We start from the raw sequence: 22,633 nt of genomic DNA on the forward strand, positions 1-22,633 counted from the left end.
TGGACTTCTTTTATTTTCAACCCTCTACCCTTACCTATGACTTTTTCTCTTAAAGATCCAGGACCCTACATTCTTAACAAACATATGGCTTTTAGCATATTCTCCAGAGTTAGTAAAAATAATGATAGATTCATGAAACTAATAATTTTACTAAAACAGATGTTTCAGAATGAGAAAAATGGATCAATTTTGTTCATAACAAAATTTTCTAGATTAAGGTGATTATTTTAAAAGAAAATAAAGGATGCTTTCCTTCCTATAACTTAATGCCATTCTCTCATGTATTTCTGATGTAGGTTGTAGCATCTGACGTTATAAGTACTCAAGAGTGCTCCTTACTACTGGAAACTCACCTAATGTCCTTTTCTATGTAGATTTATTCCAGTTCTTCACTATCCTATATTTTCATTTCAGCATCTGATATGCTGCAAATACTTTTCCAAAGTTCTTTTCAGAGCCACCTTCACCTCCTTGTTTTTCAGACTGTAAATGAGGGGATTCAGCATGGGCGTGATGACAGTATATTGCACAGAGAAGATCAGTTCTGCAGGGGATCCTGAATTTGGCATGAGATGGCGGAGCAAACCTGAGCCAAAGTACAGTGTCACTGCAGTGAGGTGGGAAGAGCAGGTGGAGAAGGCCTTGCTTCTGCCTGAGGTAGAGCTGATGCTCAGGATGGCGGTGATAATGCAGGCATAGGATAGGGAGACCAAAAGGAAGGTTTCCAGCCCATGCAGCAGAGTGGAACAGAGCAAGGCAATGAGGTTTCTGGAGATATCAGAGCAGGACAGGGAGAGGAGAGAGGGCATTTCACAGCTGTAGTGAGGGGTGATTTTGGCCTCACAGAAGATCATGTTCACAGCTAGGAAGATGTTGATGAGTGCGTCCAGAAAGCCCAGGCCCCAGGAGCCCCACACAAGCTGCATGTACAGCTGTTTGCTCATGATCTGTCCATAGAGTAGAGGGTGGCAGATCGCGGCATAGCGGTCATAGGCCATCACTGAGAGCAGACAGGCTTCAGTCCCTGCAGCAACAAACACAAAGAAGACCTGAGCTAGGCAGCCCTCTACCAATATCGTTTTCCTTCGAGACAGGAGGTTCTCCAACATCTTGGGCATGGTGACTGAAGAGAAGCAGATATCAACGAAAGAGAGGTGGCTCAGGAAGAAGTACATGGGCGTGTGGAGGTGAGAATCAGCCCTGATCACCAGCAGCATCATCAGGTTCCCCATTATTGTCAGAAGGTAAATCCCCAGGAACATCACAAAGAGCAGAGCCTGGGTGTGAGGGTTGGCAGACAGTCCGAGGAGGATGAACTCTGTGACAGTGCTTTGGTTCTTGAAGTCCATTTACAAAGGCCTTTCCCTAGAAATAATATAAACAGGCATGGGAGCCAAAAGTCTTTTTCCCCAGACCTCTCCCCTCCCCTGATAATGGGGTTTTCCTCGGTGACCTCAGGCTACACTGGAATTTTTCCATTGTATTTGTCCTCTGTTCATATCACCATTATTTTTAAATGTTTTTGCTTTCTATTATGACCTCAGTTTGTGTCAATCACTTGAAACAAAAAGATGATCAAAATATGATATCCATTGAAGAATATGCATGTAAAGAGTAAATATATAACTGTAATTACTACAATGGGAACTCAAATTGAGATTTAGTGAGGGCCAATAATGACATTACATTGAGTGAATTTGACAATATCCTTACAAAAGCAATATGATTGCTCTTGGAAAATGTTTCTGACAGATATTTAGTTTGCATGAACATGAAGTTTGTATTCAAAGGCTCAGAGAAAAATCAAATTATATTTGGTTTAACATAATGGCAACCTGCTCCCAGTATTCTTGCCTGGAAAATTCCATGAATAGAAGACCCTGGTGGGCTACAGTCACAAAGAGCTGGATACGACTAAGTAACTGAGCACAAAATCAGATCTAAGATGCTGACACCTAGGGAATAAATGGGCATCAAAGATAGTGGCTAAAAATGTGGGCTCCTGCATTGGACTAGGTTCAAATTTCAGCTCTACCTCTAATTAGGTACATGACTTTGTATATGATGCATAGAACTCCTTGCTTGGATTTCCTTATGTTTAAAATGCAAATTAATAACAGTACTAAGAAAGGATTAAATATGAGATTATATATAAAGTTCTTAAAAAGCATCTACTCCTAACTGTCCATTACTGTTATTATTTGAGATTGTAAGTCTAGGCAAAAGTCAGCTAAATTCTCACATACGGTGAAGCTCTATTAGAGACTAAGGTTGTTTCTGTTAATACTGCTGTTGTACTTAACTTTACATACCTGTATATACTTTATATACCTTATATACCTTTACCAAGAGAAGTTGTAAAGTAAATTTTAGAATTATTTTGGAGGAAAGCAATTCGTAATTACTGTGGGTACTTTCACTCAGAAAGGAGGAAATAAAAGTATTTCCACTATACATATATTTATTTATATAAGTATTTTCTACTGTAAGTATAGCTGTAAGACTAAAGAGATGACTGGGGGAAAAAAGTGGGTGGGACTCAGTGTGAACCCCTGGGCCCACCTGGAGGAGCATTACTGGGATGGATGTGTTCCCAGTTCAGGTTGAAATCTCTAGGAAAGCCAGCAAGAGGAGTGCTTGAGAGGTTTCATGCTGCAGGAAAGAGTAGCAGTCAGGGAAGAGGACTCTGCCCAGTACCACACATTCTGGACCTCCCTCCAATACGGTGTAGCAAACAGGTTTGGAAATTAATCCTATAAGACAGTGAGAATTCAGAGCTCTTACCTTCTGTTGGAAATACCCACTGCGGCTACTGTCTGTCCCTTAGGAGGAGATCTCTATCCATTTTTTCTGCTCACATTCAGAGGCCTGTTTAAAATAGGAATACTTATGACCCAGCAATCCCACTGCTGGGCATACACACCGAGGAAACCAGAATTGAAAGAGACACATGTACCCCAATGTTCATTGCAGCACTGTTTATAATAGCCAGGACATGGAAACAACCTAGATGTCCTTCAGCAGATGAATGGATAAGAAAGCTGTGGTACATATACACAATGGAGTATTACTCAGCCGTAAAAAAGAATTCATTTGAATCAGTTCTGATGAGATGGATGAAACTGGAGCCGATTATACAGAGTGAAGTAAGCCAGAAAGAAAAACACCAATACAGTATACTAACACATATATATGGAATTTAGGAAGATGGTAATGACGACCCTGTATGCAAGACAGCAAAAAAGACACAGATGTATATAACGGACTTTTGGACTCTGTGGGAGAGGGAGAGGGTGGGATGATTTGGGAGAATGGCATTCTAACATGTATACTATCATGTAAGAATTAAATCGCCAGTCTACGTCTGAAAAAAAAAAAAAGTTAACCTTCTTATCCTTAAAAAAAAAAAAAAAAAAAAAAGAACTTCTATACTGTTTTTCATAGTGGCTGCAGTCCATGGTGTCGCTGAGGGTCAGACACAACTGAGCAACTTCACTTTCACTTTTCACTTTCATGCATTGGAGAAGGAAATGGCAACCCACTCCAGTGTTCTTGCCTGGAGAATTCCAAGGACAGGGGAGCCTGGTGGGCTGCCATCTGTGGGGTCGCACAGAGTTGGATACGACTGAAGCGACTTAGCAGCAGCAGCAGCAGCACCAATGTATACTCCCACCAACACTGCACAAATGCTCCTTGTTCTCTATATCCTCACCAACATTTATTACATCTTGTCTTTTGGATGACAGGCAAATAGGTATGAGGTAGTATCTTGTGGCAATTCTGATTTGCATTACCCTAAAGATTACTGATGTAGAGCACCTTTTCATACACCTATTGGCAATTTGCATACCTTCTTTGGAACAATGTCTATTCAGATCCTTTGTTCATTTATTTGGTTTTCTGCTAGAAATCTACAGGTTCCTTCTATTTTTAATATATTAACCCCTTATTGAATACATCAACTATAAATATTTTCCTTGCTCAATAGGCTGTTTTTTTCATTTTGTTTACTGCCTCTTTTGCTGTGCAGAATTTTTTTAGTTTGCTGTAATCTTATTTCTGCTTTTGTTGCCTTTGCATTTGGTGTCAAATAAAATAAAATCATTGTCAAGTTCAAAAAAAAAATAGGAATAGAACATTCACTCATATTCCTCTTTTGCACAGATGTTTAGATGAGCTTTTGTCTTCCGTCCTTAGATACTGTCCTCACTCTCCATACCCCAAGTTTCTCCTCCATGGCCAGATTCTGTTCATGTCTCTCGACTCTGTTTCTCATGTCTTCAGGTCTTGATTACAACAAAGCTCTTGCCACTTGAATGCTGAATAGTTACCAGTGATTTCCAGCTTTGTCCTCACTCCTGGAAGTCTGGTCTTCGGTTACCTGCAGGACTCACTGAGGTGGCTCAGTCAGTTTCCTGGTCCCGTCCATTCCCAGCAAGTCCAAAGCTTGGCCAAAGGGAAGTTCTGATTCCTACTCGTTGACTTCTTACCCATAAACCCACCTCAGAATCTCCCCACTTCCCCAAAGCAGATTGATTACCTGTACATCCTGTTGGAGAAGACACTCTGCTTTCCAGTGTGCCTGCAGAACTTTTATTTAGATTCATCTATTAAGAAGGAAGATGATTCATCTACCAAGATAAAAGTGGTTTCTAAGTCTTGTGTCATGAGAGACTTTATAAAATCCCAGTGATGATATGTTTCACTGAATTCTACACTCATAAACTTATATGGCCAGAGAGCAGTTTTCTTTCAGTGGGTCTCAATACACCTTAGTTTTCTTTGTGTCCAGTATCACATCCCAGCCACACATAGATTTGAGTTTGACCATTTCACGGAGCAGCTATGTTTAGGCAGTTGGCTGGTTTGATTCCTTGCCCTTGGCAGCATATAGGTTTCTCAAGAGGCAGGTCAGGTGGTCTGGTATTCCCATCTCCTTCAGAATTTTCCACAATTTATTGTGATCCACATAGTCAAAGGCTTTGGCATAGTCAAGAAAGCAGAAGTAGATGTTTTTCTGGAACTCGCTTGCTTTTTCCATGATCCAGCGGATGTTGGCAATTTGATCTCTGGTTCCTCTGCCTTTTCTAAAACCAGCTTGAACATCAGGAAGTTCACAGTTCACGTATTGCTGAAGCCTGGCTTGGAGAATTTTGAGCATTATTTTACTAGCGTGTGAGATGAGGACAACTGTGTGGTAGTTTGAGCATTCTTTGGCATTGCCTTTCTTTGGGATTGGAATGAAAACTGACCTTTTCCAGTCCTGTGGCCACTGCTGAATTTTCCAAATTTGCTGGTATATTGAGTGCAGCACCTTCACAGCATCATCTTGTAGGATTTGAAATAGCTCAACTGGAATTCCATCACCTCCACTAGCTTTGTTCGTAGTGATGCCTCCTAAGGCCCACTTGACTTCACATTCCAGGATGTCTGGCTCTAGGTGAGTGATCACACCATCGTGATTATCTGGGTTGTGAAGATCTTTTTTGTATACTTCTTCTATGTATTCTTGCCACCTCTTCTTAATATCTTCTGCTTCTGTTAGGTCCATACCATTTCTGTCCTTTATCGAGCCCATCTTTGCATGAAATGTTCCCTTGATATCTCTAATTTTCTTGAAGAGATCTCTAATCTTTCCCATTCTGTTGTTTTCCTCTGTTTCCTTGCATTGATTGCTGAGGAAGGCTTTCTTATTCTCTTCTTGCTATTCTTCGGAACTCTGCATTCAGATGCTTATATCTTTCCTTTTCTCCTTTGCCTTTCACTTCTCTTCTTTTCTCAGCTATTTGTACGGCCTCCTCAGACTACCTGCCCTTTATTGCAAAACTCCTGTATATCTTGGGTCCCCTTCCCCTAGCTTCCTTGGAGCAGTTCTCTCTTCCTGCCTCCTGGACTTGAGGTCCTAAAATGTCCCACCAAATGAAATGTAACAATGAAATGAAATAAAATTTCCTCTCAAGAATCTGTCCTGCCTCTATTGTCATCTGCCTAGTAGGAACAGTCTTCAGATATGATTGAGGGGATAGCTGTGAGATCTATAGGACTGCCTTTATGCTATAATACTACTGTGCCCTTTCCTTTTACCCTTGTAAGGTATAAGCCTGAGTCTTTAGTATTTTTTCTCTCAATCACTGCCATCCAAGTGATACTAGAATGCTGACTATAACCAGCCTCTTTCAGAGTGATAACAACAGTCACCCTATGACCCAAATCTTCTAAGGAATGCTGACTCCTGGAGTTACGCATATATATGGAGTTTATTCCCCAATTTAAGCCCAGGAAAGCAATAGAAATAGTCTATTATTCATGGAAGGTACATTCATGGAGGGTTACAGTGCTTATTGAATTTTTAAAAAAATTTATTCTGATTGTTGACAGCTATTAAGAAGAGGCTTCACCTGGGAGAGGTCAATGATATAGAAAAACCATGATCAGACCAATTGTAATGAGGTGAGTATGTTAAAGACCTTGAGAAATTGACTGCTATATATTAAGATAGATAAAATAGATAATGAAGAAAATATTTACAGAAGAATAAATATAATTAGTAAGGCACAAAATATTTTGTTATCACTAATAACCAAAGAAATACAAATCATAAAATTCATGTTTCTTGCTTTCCAAATTAGTACATTATTTTTTGAAGACAGTGGTATCTAAGGCAAAGGAGAAACAGTTGTTAGTATCATTTCTGGCTTTAAACTGGTCAACCCTTTCAGAAAGCAGTCTGTCAATTTGTGACAAGAAATTCATCAATATTCTTACCGATTAATCCACTAAACCAGTTCAGGAGTGATTCTAACTGAGGAAATGTGTAAAAAAGTCTAATAAAATGTTACTTTCAAGAGTGAATGTCTAACTCAAATTGTGTTCTAAACAATGAAAAGAAGTGAATTCTAAAAATGTAACAGTGAAATATGCTTTTAATGACATTCTCAGGAAATGGTTTAGTCAACTGTGAAGAAGATGAATGTTAAGATAACTAAATATTAAGATAACTAAAACTTATGTTTACTATGTCTTTGAATCAATATGGAAAAACTCTTACAACATTAAGCATGTAAGATGGATATACACTTTTGCAAATTATATGATTGTTACCAGGCATAAAGTACAGACTATTATATGAGAAATTGATTTGGACTTTTCCTCTTATGCCAGAATTGAAAGTAGGGCTCACAAAGAAAAAGCTATATTCTCTGTTTTTGTTGCTGTTCAGTTGCCAAGTTGTGTCCAACTCTTTGTGACCCTATGGACTGTAGCACACAAGGCTCCCTGTCCTTCACTATCTCCCAGAGATTGCTCAAACTCCTGTCCATTAAGTCAGGGATGCTATCCAACCATCTCGTCTTCTGTTGTCCGCTTCTCCTCCTGCCCTCAATCTTTCCTAGCATCTATATTTTTATGACCAACAGTTGTGGTCAGATGCCTTTTCTGTGGCCTTAGTAATAGTTGCCAGACCAGATCTGCCAGTGTTAACCATGCCACTCCTGTTTCCAATGTGTCTAAAAAATTTGGAAGATATTTTGAGAGAGTGCAGAAGTCTATGATGTCTTCATCATGTGGAAAACAGTGGTGTTTGATTTAGCCACAAAATTATTTCACATAAGATCTTTTCCATGTCTAGATCAGACAGATGATGTTAGTACGGTAATATGAGAGCTCATTCCTCTATTTGTAAAAGGAGAGGATTTTAAATTTTATATGTTTTTAACATTGGGAAATGAAAAACCTTATTAGTCATCTAGAATCAAGTGATTATTACAGTGAAAATAAAATAAACTTCCAATAATTTGCTGTATATATTCTAAGTCCACTGGTCACAGAGTAATCCCTTACTATAAAGAAATGAATGTGTGTAGGTGCTATGATTGATAAGCTTATCTTATCACAAAAAGTATTATCAAATGTGAGTAGAAACAGCTATGGCTAATGAAGTATTTTTTTAAAAAAACACAGTTAATATGTCATACATCAGTGTCTGCCTATTGATAAGTAATTTTAGTACTATTCCAAAGAATAGCAAGGAGAGATAAGAAAGCCTTCCTCAGCGATCAGTGCAAAATGGAAAACAACAGAATGGGAAACACTAAAAAAAAAAAAGAAAACTAGAGATACCAAGGGAACATTTCATGCAAAGATGGGCTTGATAAAGGACAGAAATGGTATGGACCTAACAGAAGCAGAAGATATTAAGAAGAGGTGGCAAGAATACACAGAAGAACTGTACAAAAAAGATCTCATGACCCAGATAATCATGATGGTGTGATCACTCACCTAGACCCAGACATCCTGGAATGTGAAGTCAAGTGGGCCTTAGAAAGCATCACTACAAACAAAGCTAGTGGAGGTGATGGAATTCCAGTTGAGCTATTTCAAATCCTGAAAGATGATGCTATGAAAGTGCTACACTCAATATGCCAGCAAATTTGGAAAATTCAGCAGTGGCCACAGGACTGGAAAAGGTCAGTTTTCATTCCAATCCCAAAGAAAGGCAATGCCAAAGAATGCTCAAACTACCACACAGTTGTCCTCATCTCACACGCTAGTAAAATAATGCTCAAAATTCTCCAAGCCAGGCTTCAGCAATACGTGAACCGTGAACTTCCTGATGTTCAAGCTGGTTTTAGAAAAGGCAGAGGAACCAGAGATCAAATTGCCAACATCCGCTGGATCATGGAAAAAGCAAGAGAGTTCCAGAAAAACATCTACTTCTGCTTTCTTAACTATGCCAAAGCCTTTGACTATGCGGATCACAATAAATTGTGGAAAATTCTGAAAGAGATGGGAATACCAGACCACCTGACCTGCCTCTTGAGAAACCTATATGCAGGTCAGGAAGCAACAGTTAGAACTGGACATGGAACAACAGACTGGTTCCAAATGGGAGAAGGAGTACGTCAAGGTTGTATATTGTCACCCTGCTTATTTAACTTATATGCAGAGTACATCATGAGAAACACTGGGCTGGAAGAAGCACAAGCTGGAATCAAGATTGTTGGGAGAAATATCAATAACTTCAGATATGCAGATGATACCACCCTTATGGTAGAAAGTGAAGAGGAACTAAAAAGCCTCTTGATGAAAATGAAAGAGGAGAGTAAAAAAGTTGGCTTAAAGCTTAACATTCAGAAAACGAAGATCATGGCATCTGGTCCCATGACTTCATGGGAAATAGATGGGGAAACAGTGGAAACAGTGTCAAACTTTATTTTTTTGGGCTCCAAAATCACTGTAGATGGTGACTGCAGCCATGAAATTAAAAGACGCTTAGTCCTTGGGAAGAACTTTATGACCAACTTAGATAGCATATTCAAAAGCAGAGGCATTACTTTGTCAACAAAGGTCTGTCTAGTCAAGGCTATGGATTTTCCTGTGGTCATGTATGGATGTGAGAGTTGGACTGTGAAGGAAACTGAGTGCTGAAGAATTGATGCTTTTGAAGTGTGGTATTGGAGAAGACTCTTGAGAGTCCCTTGGACTGCAAGGAGATCCAACCAGTCCATCCTAAAGGAGATCAGTCCTGGGGGTTCATTGGAAGGACTGATTCTAAAGCTGAAACTCCAATACTTTGGCCACCTCATGCAAAGAGTTGACTCATTGGAAAAGACTCTGATGCTGGGAGGGATTGAGGACAGAAGGAGAAGGGGATGACAGAGGATGAGATGGCTGGATGGCACCCCCGACTCGATGGACATGAGTTTGAGTAAACTCCAGGAGTTGGTGGTGGACAGGGAGGCCTGGCGTGCTGCAATTCATGGGGTTACAAAGAGTCGGACATGGCTGAGCGAATGAACTGAACTGACATTTAGGAGAAAATGTATGTGTAAAATCAATAATTTAATTAATCTTGAAGTTAGTCAAATGCCAAGGAAAAAAATGTCAACATATTAAAATGTATAATATGTTTCTATGCAAAATTTGTGATATTACCAAATCAATGTATTTGGTAAAATTTATTATTTATTATTTTTTTATTCAATCAGTTCAGTTCAGTCTCTCAGTCATGTGCAATTCTTTGCAACTACATGGACTGTAGCACACCAGGCTTCGCTATCCTTAACCAGCTCCCAGAGCTTGCTCAAACTCATGTCCGTTAAGTCGGTGATGCCATTCAACCATCTCATCCTCTGTCGTTCACTTTCTCCTCCACCCTTCAATCTTTCCCAGCATCAGGGTCTCTTCTAATGAGTCAGCCTTTCATATCAAGTGGCCAAAGTATTGGAGTTTCAGCTTCAGCATCAGTCCTTCCAATGATTGTTCAGGATTGATTTCTTTTAGGATTGACTGGTTTGATTTTATTATTATAGAGACAATTTATTACTAGAGAAAAGGAATTTAATAAGCCTCTTTTTGAGTAAATTGTTTTTGTAGAATGGGCAGCTAGCGAGAGGCTGGCACAGATCTGCAAAGTGCAGAGGATGGAAATGGATGAAAGTGGGTCACCAAGAAGTGGAACAGTTATACAATGGGTAGGCAGATGTTATCAAATTATTCACTTTTGAAATTATGCTCTAAAATTATTATTTAAAATTTTTAAAGGAGGCAGGAGGAAGAGGGAACGACAGAGGATGAGATGGTTGAATGGCACCACTGACTCAATGAACATAAGTTTGAGAAAATTCTGGGAGATGGTGAAGGACAGGGAAGACTGGTGTGCAGCAGTCCAGGTGGTCACAAAGAGTCAGACGTGACCAAGCGACTGAACAACAACAAAAATTATGCCCAGAACCCATGCTGTTTTGCCATATTTTCAAAAACTGTAATGACTTTTTAAAACTCAAATGGAGAATGACTGCCCTTCAGTTGCAGAGCCAGGCAGGCATTTTTGGACCAGTAACCATCTTGACCCAAACCATAGCTAGTGGTTCTGTATTGTACCAGTGAGTCTGACTTTCCTTATTCTGTGCTCCCAGAGTGTTCCCCTCTCCAGTGATGTGTTCTCAGGTAAATCTTGGTAAAAGAAATTAGTAGGACTCCCCAGGAGCTGAAGTTAATCTGTGAGCCACTGCTGGAAAGAAACAGCAGAGTTTGGGGAAGGTTTCCATGAAACATCTATCCCTAAAAGCAGACTCAACTTTTCTTCAGAACCTTTATCTCTTTTACTTATGTCAAGGGCCACTCAGTTGAAGTTCATTGTTTCCCTTCCTGTGACCTCCAAGTTTATGACTCTTTATCCAATAATCTATATTTTCTTAATAGTATAGTTATACTTAGTAAAAGTGAAAGTTGCTCAGTCGTGTCCAACTCTTTGCAACCCCATGGACTATACAGTCCTTGGAATTCTCCAGGCCAGAATGCTGGAGTGGGTAGCCTATCCCTTCTCCAGCGGATCTTCCTGACCCAGGAATCAAACTGGGGTCTCCTGCACTACAGGCAGATTCTTTCCCAACTGAGCTGTCAGGGAAGACCTTCTCAGTGCATTTTTCTAAATTCAATTTAAAGTAGTGATTCAATATACAAATACTTTACCTAATAAGAAGACCAAAGTGAATATTTGAGGAGTACTGGGAAGAATGAGTCAACACTTTCATGACCACATATTCTGGATTGAGATAGTTATTTAGCCCATCATTTCCCTTGTATTTGGACTACCCCAACATCTCTCTATGTCTGTGCTCATTTCATATGCACTGTTAATTTATCTTGTAACATAACACTTTGCGTAGAGCCAGGAAATTTTTCTTAGTGAGAACTCTCATAATATCTAACTGGCATCATTTTATCCTGATTCTCCATTTTCCTCTGGCTTTATTTTCTCATCTGGACCATCGCATATATTTTCCAAGTGTTCTTCTCACAGCAGCCTTTCCTTCCTTGTTCCTCAGGCTGTAGATGAGAGGATTCACCATGGGAGTGACCACACCATACTGCACAGAGAAGATCAACTCCAGAGGGGATCCTGAAGTTGGCACGAGATAGCGGAGAAACCCAGAGCCAAAGAAGAAGCTCACTGCAGTGAGGTGGGACAAGCAGGTGGAGAAGGTCTTGCTTCGGCCCGAGGTGGAGCTGATGCTCAGAATGGTGGAGACAGTATGAGCACAGGAAAAAACTACTGGGAGGAGGGTCAAAACCCAGGCATCAGACTGGAACACAGCAGGACTATGAGGTCGATGGAGACATCAGAGCAGCACAGAGGGAAGAGAGAGGGCACCTCACAGCTGGGGCGGCTAATGGTATGGTTCTCACAGAAGTCCAGGTTAGTAGCTTTGAGGATATTGATAAGAGCTTTCAAGAAACCCAAGCCCCATGAGCCCCACACAAGCTGCACACACAGCTGTTTCTTCATCATCTGTCTGTAAAGCAGAGGGTGGCAGATGGTGGCATAGCGGTCCTAGGCCATCGCTGAGAGCAGCATCAGGTTCCCCATTAGTGTCAGGAGGTAAATCTCTAGGAACAACACAAAGAGCAGAGCCTGGACACGTGGGTCAGTAGACAGCCTGAGGAGGAAGAATTGAGTGATGGTGCTATGGTTCCCCGAAGTCGTTGACAAAGGCTGTTTCCTAAATGTTATACAAAAAATCCTGTCAGTGGTGTTTTCTTTATCCTTCAGTTTTCCACATTGTGTTGATTTTCTTTTATTATACTGTCAATCAGCAAATAAATACTTATGTTGTAAACTAAGCCACACATTATATCAGTCACTTTAAATATGATGAGGAACTAAGCATGTTCTCGCTCATTTTAAAGATCACACTTCTGTGAGATACATATATGAATACAGGTTATTAGAAACCATTATGATTAGTGAAGTGGGAGTGTTAGAGGTGACTTTTGAAAGGGCCAGTCATGAATTAATATTGAAGTCTTTGAGAAAAGATTTAAAGAAAGAGTAAACAAAGGTCCATCTAGTCAACGCTATGGTTTTTCCAGTGGTCATGTATGGATATGGGAGTTGGACTATAAAGAAAGCTGAGCGCCAAAGAATTAATGCTTTTGAACTGTGGTCTTGTAGAAGACTCTTGAGAGTCCTTGGACTGCAAGGAGATCCAACCAGTCCATCCTAAAGGAGATCAGTCCTGGGTGTTCATGATAGGACTGATGTTGAAGCTGAAACTCCAGTACTTTGGCCACCTGATGCGAAGAGCTGATTCATTTGAAAAGATCCTGATGCTGGGAAAGGTTGAGGGCAGGAGGAGAAGGGGACGACAGAGGATGAGATGGTTGGATGGCATCACCAACTCGATGGACATGGATTTGGGTGGACTCCGGGAGTTGGTGATGGACAGGGAGGCCTGGTGTGCTGCGGTTCATGGGGTCACAAAGAGTCGGACACGACTGAGCAACTTCCCTTTCACTTTTCACTTTCATGCATTGGAGAAGGAAATGGCAACCCACTCCAGCGTTCTTGCCTGGAGAATCCTAGGGACGGGGGAATCTGGTGGGCTGCCGTCTATGGGGTCGCACAGAGTCAGACACGACTGACGCGACTTAGCAGCAGTAGCAGCAAAGCGACTGAACTGAACTGAGCTGAAGCTTTCTCTAGAGAGACATGCAGATTGAGAGAACAGCAGATTGAGAATCAAAGGTGAAGATAGGAAATAGGATCATTCTTTATAGTTGGACTGTAGAGTATGAATGAACAGCATAGTGTAGTTGCAGGTAAGCATCAGTGTAGGCTCAAATCTCAGCTCCACTACTAATTTCCTCAGACCTTGTATAAATGACTTAACTTTTCTGTATCTCAGTTTTGTTGCCTATGTGGAATAATTATCTCAATCTTATAAAGCTTCTGTAAGAATAAAATATACTTATATATAAAGTATTTAGAAAAATGCTATATAATACTCACCTATTATGATTATGATTTTCATTATTATTATAAGCTACATTGTAGGCATAATTCATGTAATAAATCCTCTTGCAGGGTGATGCAAGAAATTGCATCAGAAATTCAAGTTTTTGCTATGATAATTACTGCATTTATTTTGTAAAGGAGGTATAAGAAAATCATGTAGAAATTACCAAGATAGCTGAAGATTGGCATTTTGCAGTCGCTCTGGAGTGGTTCCCTGTGCCACCTGGGAAGCCCTCCAAAGCTAAACCACTGTGGGCAGTTTGACTCAGAAGGGATGGGCATGTGATTATTCTCAAAAGGAAGAGCAGCTGTAATGAGACAGGGCAGGGAGTATTAGGGATGCTCAGCATATCTTTATCTTTGGCACTTGCCCTTATATTACTTTGGGGATGGATGCATAGCTCAGTTGGGCAGAAAACTCGAGTCAAAGAAGGAAGTGAATGATGTGAATGGAAATTACGTCAGTACTCAGAGGAGCAGCTGGGATAGAAGATCCTCTCTAGAACAAGACTCTGGACCGTTCCCTGAAACAGAGGAGAACAGAGAGAATGTAAGAGAATATTGGGAACTCACCCTCTTGGTCCTGTACCAGCTGCTGCTTAATGAGGGCCCCTATCTTCTGTTGAAATTGCCAGTTGCTGTTTACTGTGTCCAGATAAAGTGGATCTCACATTTATTTCTCCAGTCTAGAAAGGCATACTTAAACATTCAGCTCTCTATGTATCTCAGTTGTATACCTCTCTGATCTTGATCCTTAAACACTTTCTGTGTTCAGTTCCAGTCCTTTTTCATGCCTGGTTATGCTCCTGCCCTCAGATCTACTTTTATTTTTCACTTGTTGTCGTTGTTCAGTCACTTAGTCGTGTCTGACTCTTTGCAACCCCATAAACTGTAGCCCACCTGGCTCCTCTGTCCATGGGATTTTCCAGGCAAGAATACTGGAGTGGGTTGCCATTTCCTTCTCCAGGGGATCTTTCCAACCCAGGGATTAAACCTGCACCTCCTGCCTTGTAGACAGATTCTTTACCACTAAGCCCCTGGGGAAGCCTCTTTTATTCTTAGACTTTATAACTAGTTTATAACATCCAGGAGTCTAGTTAAACTTTGTTACCCTGTTTCCAGCTCTGGTCTAGCCTAGGGCCTATGCTTAAGGTAGCTCAAGATTCATCATGGTGTCCCAAGTTGATTCCTGGTTTTACCTAGTCCTGAGTTGATTGGTACCTGATTATGCAAGGTCTGGCCCAGACGTAAATACCTAGCAAAGGTGAGCCCTTACTTATCAATTCTTCATCCACAATCCCAGCTTCAAAGCCCTTCTCAAAACCCCAATCATGATTACCTATAAATTCTGTCCGACAAGGCAACCTGATGCCCAAGAAGGTGTAGGAGTATGATTTAAAGCTAGCTTCTAAGATGATGAATAAGTTGGGGAAGGCAGTTTTCTGCATCCTGAAATGTGGTTAAGTTTGTGAAATCTATTATCATTAGATATATTACTGGAGTCAGCACTTAACAACATGAAACAGCCACAGGACAGCTGGCTTCTTTCAAATGATCTCAAATGCTTTCTTCCAGGCATTTCTTCACTTGGATTTCCACATATTTTTTTATAACATGTCTCAGCCACACATGTGTCTATCTTGTCTAGCTGATTCTCAGAATAATTATGTTTAGACAGCCTAAGCATCGACTCCCTGGCTTTAGAGGTTCAGAGGAATGACAGCTCTGCTATTCCCAGTAGTCACAATTTGAAGCCAGTCTTGTACTTAAGAACTTTAGCAACTGTACTCGAGAATGTCAGCAAGTTAAAATTCAGAAAGCATGCCTGAATGTGGAACTACTATGGAACTACTGGCTTGGTGTAATGACCATGAAGCGCTACACATGAACCTTTGTTAGTCTCGGAGAAGGCAATGGCTCCCCACTCCAGTACTCTTCTAGAGGGAGTTAATTGGAGATAGACTGTACCAAGAATATTTGACTGGTCCCCATGAGGCAATGGGAATTCACTTGAAAGTGAGTTGTTGACTCACTAAATTGATTATCAAATTAGTAAAAAGAAAAAAATGAGTGAACTCAATCATCTTTCTAAACAGTTTGACTGCCTTTGTGTGATACATCTGTGTAGATTCTGTCCACTTAAGGGTTCTGTTAAAGTTTGAGTGCTCACAGATTGAGATATCATGTGAAAAAAATCATTTGTTTAGGTTATCATGCTCCTGATATAAAACAAATTTCCAATTATTTACTAAAATGAGTTTAAGCTTATTAATAATACTCTAGAATAAAAAGTAATCCTTAATATTTATTAGGAGAGCAAAAAAACTTCCAAGAAAATTGGAAAACTCAAGTCCACCTCTCTGTCTAGAGAGAGGTGTGGTCCAGTAGAAATTTCTACCATAAGGAAAATGTTCGATATACACACTGTAGAGTAAAGTAGCCACTGGATACATGTAGTTATTGAGCCTTTGAAATATGGCCAGTGAGACTGAGGAAGTGGATTTTTAATTTTATTTAATTTTAATTAATTAAAAATAAAATTTAAATAGTCATGTGATTAGTAGCTACCACATTGGACAGCTCAGGTACAGACCACTGTTTCTCTATAGAAAAATCTATGCAAAAAAGTAAATTTTTCATTTATTTCTCTGGTTATGAAAGCTATATATATAATCTAAGAATATGGTTAATGACTTGTTACATGCATGTTGGCACATTTTATATGATGGTATCTGCATGTGTTGCAGAACATGCACCAAGTATTAATAGTAGTTATCTCTTAATGGACAATATTATATATTATTTTCATTAATTATTCTTTTTGAGGGGATTCTCTGTGTTTCTATATTGAGCATCTACTAAAATAAGGAAATAAAAAGTGTCATAACAAAAGTAATGCAAGCTTAAGTAAAATAAAAGCATAAGAAGATATAAAGCCCTCTTTATTTGCAACAGAGACAAATACTCTGGTGTGTGCTAAGTCTCTTCAGTTCTTCAGTCACATCTGACTCTTTGTGATACTACCGGCTGTAGCTCACCAGGCTCCTCTGTCCATGGGATTCTCCAGGCACAAATATTGTGAATGGGTTGCTATTTCCTCTTCCAGGGGATCTTCCTGACCCAGGGATTGACCCCTGTCTCTTATATCTCCTGCATTTGATATAAAGCCCTCGTTATTTGCCACAGAGATAAATATTCTAGTATTAAGGTATTAATATTTTTCTTTTAATTCTACCCATCTATCTTTCATCCATCTACAATCCATGTATCCATGTATCTACCATCAACTTTCCCCTCAAAAATGATTACACCTTTGTTTTTAAACTCAAACTATGGTCTGTGGGCTAGCATTAATTGCATCATCTGGGAATTTGTTAGAACCAGACTCAGGCTCCATGCTTGCTTTATCAAATTAAGATCTACATTCACCACATCTTCATTTGTGCATAAAAGCTTGGTAAACAGTGGATTACATCCAAATATAATTTAGTATCATTTTATGGAAGATTTTAACATGTAAATTTTTCTTATATTAGATACTTTTCTAAGTTCAGTTCAGTTCCTCAGTTATGTCCAACTCTTTGCAACCCCATGGACTGCAGCATGCCAGGCTTCCCTATCTATCACCAACACCTGGAGCTTGCTCAAACACATGTCCATCGAGTCAATGATGCCATCCAGCCATCTCATCCTCTATCGTCCCCTTCTCCTCCTGCCTTCAGTCTTTCCCAGCATCAGGGTGTTTTCCATTGAGTCAGTTCTTTGCATCAGATGGCCAAAGTATTGGAGTTTCAGCCTCAGCATCAGTCCTTCCAATGAATATTCAGGATTGATTTCTTTTAGGATTGACTGGTTGGATCTTGTTGCAGTCCAGGGAACTCTCAATGAGTCTTCTCCAATGCCACAGTTCAAAAGCATCAGTTCTTTGGTGCTCAGCTTTCTTTATAGTCCATACATGACTACATCCATACATGACTACTACTTTTCTAAATGTGATTTCAAAATATAGATTGCAGTATTCAGTGGAATGGATTTACCTTAATCAAGCTGTACATTCCCTAGTATATCAATTAAAGAGTTTACAATTGTCTTCACTATCATGAAAAATTCTGATAAGCAATCTGGTGGTTAAACATTGATGCAATATATCATTTATTAAGTGAAACTACAAATAAAGGGGAAAAGAATATGAGCTTTGTGATACATTTAACCACACAGCTAGAAATATTGAACCAGTTTACACTTTGGTCTAAAACATATGATTATATGATTATGCTTATCTCTTTAGATTTTCACCGACATTGAATATTACTAGTACAATTAATTTTATAATTTATTCATAAAATTTTTATTTCACTTTATATTCACTAGGGTTAATATAATTTTGGATGTTTACTATACAATGCAAAAGTAGGAAGTCAAGAGATACCTGGAGTAACAGGCAAATTTGGCCTTGGAGTACAAAACAAAACAGGTTAAGAGCTCACAGTGTTGTGCCAAGAGAACACACTGATCATAGCAAACACCCCCTTGCAACAACACAAGAGAAGACTCTACACATGGACATCATCAGATGGTCAATACCGAAATCAGATTGATTATATTCTTTGCAGCCAAAGATGGAGAAAGAAAGAAAAGAAAAGAAACTGAAGTTGCTCAGTCATGCCCGACTCTTTGTGACCCCACGGACAGTGGCCTGCACCAAGCTCCTCTGTCCATGAGATTTTCAAGGTAAGAGTACTGGCGTGGGTTGCCATTTCCTTCTCCAGGGAATCTTCCCAACCCAGGGATTGAACCCAGGTCTCTCGCATTGTAGACAGACAATTTACCATCTGAGCTACCAGGGAAGTCCTATAAAGATGGAGAAGCTCTATAAAATCAGCAAAAAAAGGGCTGGGAGATGACTGTGGCTCAGATCATGAACTCCGTATTGCCAAATTCAGGCTTAAATTGAAGAAAGTAGGGAAAACCACTAGACCATTCAGGTATGACCTAAATCAAATCCCTTATGATTATGCAGTGGAAGTGACAAATAGATTCAAGGGATTAGATCTGATAGAGTGCCTGAAGAACTATGGATGGAGGTTCGTGACATCATACAGGAGGCAGTGATCAAGACCATCCCCAAGAAAAAGAAATACAAAAAGGCAAAATGGTTGTCCAAGGAGGCCTTACAAATAGCTGAGAAAAGAAGGGAAGCTAAAGGCAAAGGAGAAAAGGAAAGATACCTATTTGAATGCAGAGTTCCAAAGAATAGCAAAGAAAGATAAGAAAGCCTTCCTCAGTGATCAATGCAAAGAAATAGAGGTAAACAATAGAATGGGAAAGACTATATAGATCTCTTCAAGAAAATTAGACATACCAAGGGAACATTTCATGCAAAGATGGGCACAATAAAGGACAGAAATGGTATGGACCTAACAGAAGCAGAAGATATAACAAAGAGATGGCAAGAATACCCAAAAGAACGATACAAAAAAGATCTTTATGACCCAGATAACCACGATGATGTGATCACTCATCTACAGCCAGACATCCTGGAATGTGAAGTCAAGTGGGAGTTAGGAAACATCACTACAAACAAAGCTAGTGGAGGCAATGGAATTCCAGTTGAGCTATTTCAAATCCTGAAAGACGATGCTGTGAAAGTGCTGCACTCAATATGCCAGCAAATTTGGAAAACTCAGCAGTGGTCACAGGACTGGCAAAGGTCAGTTTTCATTCCAATCCCAAAGAAACACAGTGACAAAGAATGTTCAAACTACCACACAATTGCACTTATCTCACACACTAGTAAAGTAATGCTCAAAATTCTCCAAGGTAGGCTTCAACAGTACGTGAACCAAGAACTTCCAGATGTTCAAGCTGGAGTTAGAAAAGGCCAGCTTGAACCAGAGATCAAAGTTCCAGAGAGAGGAACCAGAGATCAAATTGCCAACATCCATTGGATAATAGAAAAACAAGAGAATTCCAGAAAAACATCTATTTCTGCTTTATTGACTATACCAAAGCCTTTAGTTGGGTGGATCACAACAAGCTGTGGAAAAGAATTCTTCAAGAGATGGCGATACCAGACCACCTGACCTGACTCCTGAGAAATCTGTTTGCAGGACAAGAAACAACAGTTAGCACTGGGCATGGAACAACAGACTGGTTCCATATAGGAAAAGGAGTATGTCAAAACTGTATATTGTCATTGTGCTTTTTTAATTTATATGCAGAGTACAGCATGTGAAATACAGGGCTGGGTGACACACAAGCTGGAATCAAGATGGACAGGAGAAATATCAATAGCCTCAGATATACAAATGACATCACCCTTTTGGCAGAAAGCTAAGAAGTAAAGATCCTCTTGATGAAAGTGAAAGAGGAGAGTGAAAAATTTGGCTTAAAACTCAACATTCAGAAAACTAAGATCATGGCATCTAGTCCCATCACTTCATGGCAAATAGATTGGGAAACAATGGAAACAATGACAGACTTTATTTTTTGGGGGCTCCAAAATCACTGCAGATGGTGACTGCAGCCATGAAATTAAAAGGTGCTTGCTCCTTGGAAGAAAAGTTATGACCAACCTAGACAGCATATTAAAAAGCAGAGACATTACTTTGCCAACAAAGGTCTGTCTAATCAAAGCAATGGCTTTTCCAGTAGTTATGTATGGACGTGAGAGTTGGACTATAAAGAAAGCTAAGTGCTGAAAAATTGATACTTTTAAACTGTGGTATTGGAGAAGACTCTTGAGAGTCCCTTGGATTGCAAGGAGATCCAACCAGTCCATTCTAAAGGAAATTAGTCCTGAGTATTCATTGGAAGGACTGATGCTGAAGTTGAAACTCCAATACTCTGGCCACCTGATGCAAAGAACTGACTCATTGGAAAACACTGTAATGCTGGGAAAGATTGAAGGCAGGAGGAGAAGGGGACAGACAACAGAGGATGAGATGGTTGTGAAAGGTTGTTGCTGAAACATGAATGAAACTGGCATTCTTGGCCTCAGGAGGAGAGGAATTCAATCCGGGGCCAAGGCTGAGGCTTGATTGCTCAGAGCTTTTGTGTAATAAATTTTATTAAAGTAAAGAGATAGAGAAAGCGTCTGACATAGACATCAGAAGGGGGGCAGTTAAAGAGTCTCTCTCCTAGTCTTGAGCCAGATGTTATATAACTACTAGCAGTCTGCTAATTAGAGAAAGGAAATGTCTCAAAACTCAGATTGGCACTAGGTCCGTCACCCACAGCAGGCAGTTTGAGATAACATTGGCACCAAGTGATTCATCCCGGGCCATAATCATCCGGAGCCATGTATCTTGAAGAAAGGCAGTTTTCCAGGTAAATACATAGTTTCATTAACATAGATTAGGAGAACAATATATGAGTAAAACATACAGGTTCGTCAAATCAGTTCTGAGTCTTAGGTGAAACCAACTTGAATAAAGACAGAATCTAGGGTAAATACATAGTTCATTACCATGGCTTAAGACAAACATTTCCATGAAAGAAACACATTGGTTAGCTCAGGGTTTGAAAAGTTAAGTTCAGGTGGAGCCAGGTGTTGTCATAGCAACACAGAATTTTAAGAGGAACCTCTTTTTAAATTTGTATAGAGAAGGGGAAAAAAATCTTAACACTTGTAGTTTGTTTCCTCCAGCCACTTAAGAGAGAGATAAAAAATGTCTGACACTTCCAGCCTATTTCCTCCATTTGGAGACCCCTCGCCTTCCTGCCTGTTACCCTCTCAGTTGGATGGCATCACAGACTCGATGGACATGAGTTTGAACAAGCTCCTGGAGTTAGTGATGGACAGGGAAGGTTGGTGTGCTGCAGTCCATGGGGTTGCAAAGAGTCGGACATGACTGAGTGACTGAACTGAACTGATACAATTCTATATCTTTATTGTGAAGGATATATTTCATATTTTGCAAACATTTAATTGATATGTCTGTGCTTCTGAATGGTTTGTAAAATTTTCTGCAGTTTTCAATCAAAAGCCAAAAAGGGCCAAATGCAAAAGGAAAACTGAGCTGGAGAAGAGTGAAATATGAACTAACTGTATAACAAAATAAATAGAATTAGAAATACATAGTTTGAATAAATAAAGTTAAATAAAACAAATTTACTGAAACAGACCACATTTTATCATTATGAAATAAAGTGAATATATTTTCTGGCAAAGAGTTATAGAAATACAAATCAATATGAGAAAAATAAATAGAAAAGTCTCCAATACATTTCTCAATGTACAAGAGTTAAAAGAGACATTGCAAAGGAAACAAGAAAATACCTTGATTTAAAAGAAAATGAAAATAATGTAACAAAATCTACAAGTTGCACAAGATGGACACAAACTCTTTAAATTAATCTGTTAGAGACTTGCACCTCAAGAATTTTGGGGAAAAAAACCAATAACTTATATATAGAAAAATGAAAAGAGAAAAATAATCAAGAACAGTAAACACAAAATATAAAGCATATATAGAACATTTACTGGACCATCGAAAAAGCAAGAGAGTTCTAGAAAAACATCTATTTCTGCTTTATTGACTATGCCAAAGCATTTGACTGTGTGGATCACAATAAACTGTGGAAAATTCTGAAAGAGATGGGCATACTAGACTACCTGACCTGCCTCTTGAGAAATCTGTATGCAGGCCAGGAAGCAACAGTTAGAACTGGACATGGAACAACAGACTGGTTCCAAATAGGAAAAGGAGTATGTCAAGGCTGTATATTGTCACCCTGCTTATTTAACTTATATGCAGAGTACATCATGAGAAGTGCTGGGCAAGCTGGAATCAAGATTGCCAGGAGAAATATCAATAACCTCAGATATGCAGA

General features: G+C 39.5%; 1 protein-coding gene and 1 pseudogene across 1 annotated transcript; both read right to left on the reverse strand.

Moving 5' to 3' along the window:
* Positions 1 to 410: 410 nt before the first annotated feature.
* On the reverse strand, positions 411 to 1,349 carry LOC138438212 (olfactory receptor 8S1-like). Its single transcript, XM_069586406.1, has one exon. The coding sequence runs from the start codon at positions 1,347 to 1,349 to the stop codon at positions 411 to 413; it is 939 nt and encodes a 312-aa protein (XP_069442507.1).
* A 10,410-nt stretch (positions 1,350 to 11,759) lies between these two features.
* On the reverse strand, positions 11,760 to 21,084 carry LOC138436331 (olfactory receptor 8S1-like; annotated as a pseudogene).
* Between the last annotated feature and the right edge of the window lie 1,549 nt (positions 21,085 to 22,633).

The sequence above is a fragment of the Ovis canadensis genome, chromosome 3 (genome assembly GCF_042477335.2).
Source record: "Ovis canadensis isolate MfBH-ARS-UI-01 breed Bighorn chromosome 3, ARS-UI_OviCan_v2, whole genome shotgun sequence".
NCBI lineage: Eukaryota > Metazoa > Chordata > Mammalia > Artiodactyla > Bovidae > Ovis > Ovis canadensis.